This window comes from Saprolegnia diclina (genome assembly GCF_000281045.1).
Source record: "Saprolegnia diclina VS20 unplaced genomic scaffold supercont1.113, whole genome shotgun sequence".
Lineage (NCBI taxonomy): Eukaryota > Oomycota > Saprolegniomycetes > Saprolegniales > Saprolegniaceae > Saprolegnia > Saprolegnia diclina.
Window position 1 is genome coordinate 97,650 of NW_008246180.1, and position 975 is coordinate 98,624.

General features: G+C 61.0%; 1 protein-coding gene across 1 annotated transcript; it reads right to left on the reverse strand.

Annotated features, from left to right (window-relative positions):
- Positions 1 to 17: 17 nt before the first annotated feature.
- SDRG_16116 (hypothetical protein) lies at positions 18 to 852 on the reverse strand (the record flags this gene model as incomplete). The annotated part of the gene is made up of 2 exons (XM_008622313.1): positions 18 to 447; positions 590 to 852. Coding segments are annotated over 2 exons (693 nt in total), but the record flags the coding sequence as incomplete, so codon positions are not given.
- Between the last annotated feature and the right edge of the window lie 123 nt (positions 853 to 975).

Consider the following 975-nt stretch of genomic DNA (forward strand, 5'->3'; position numbering starts at 1 on the left):
GCGATCGAGTGCGCGACGGCGTCGCCGGTGGTCGCGAGGTGCACCAAATGAGCAGCGAATTCGATCGTGATGTCGGCCGTTTGAAGTCGATGCTGAAAACGAGCGCCGCCAAAGCGTCGAACCACCGCAACAATCCACTTTGCCATGTCCCCGTCGTCGGCCCACTGGTTGTGTACGTCCAGAAACGCCTCGATGAGCTCCACGTTACCGTGGTCGTAGAGCAGAGTCGCTATCGCGGACGTGATTTGGTCGGGATCCGGACCAAAGTTGCCCCGGGGGTGCGGGTAAAAGTACCGGAAGGCAGCTGTAAAGGCGCTGTCGAGCGATCCGAAGCCGAGGTCGTCGGTCATATCACCGTCCAAGTTGGCACGCAAGACCGACATCAAGTGCGTGGAAGCGTCGATTCCTTGGACCAGCTCGATCGACGCAGAGAGGCACGATCGCGGCCTCCAACAAGTCCAATATACGCTGTATGCAGTTCAGAAGCGGGTGGAATTGCCCATGGTTGCATTTTCCAGTGTATTTTTTTGGTTGCAACAGCTGTCGCGAGTCGGGCGACGGTGTGCGCACTTCAGGATTGCACAAATACCTGGTCGCCACCGCAACGCACGACGCAGCGCGCGCGGGACTGAGAGCGTTTCGGTGCGGCCACATGGCGGCGGGGAGGTAGCCAGCGCGGCTGCCAGAGCCCCGCAACGCTTTCGCAAGCGACACGGGCGGTGCGACAAGGTACGCGGCCACTTTGCGCACGAGCACCTCGGGCAGGTGCCGACCAAGATATGTCGACGCCGCCGTCTCCATCGGGTGCGTCAGCATGTACGTTTCGATGTCAAACATGTGGCGGACTTGCATCAGCCCATCGCGGTAGAAGGAGATGTTGGACAAGAGACGTGGCCACCACAGCGGGATGCAGACACGCGCGATCGAGTGCGCGACGGCGTCGCCGGTGGTCGCGAGGTGCACCAAATGAGCAGC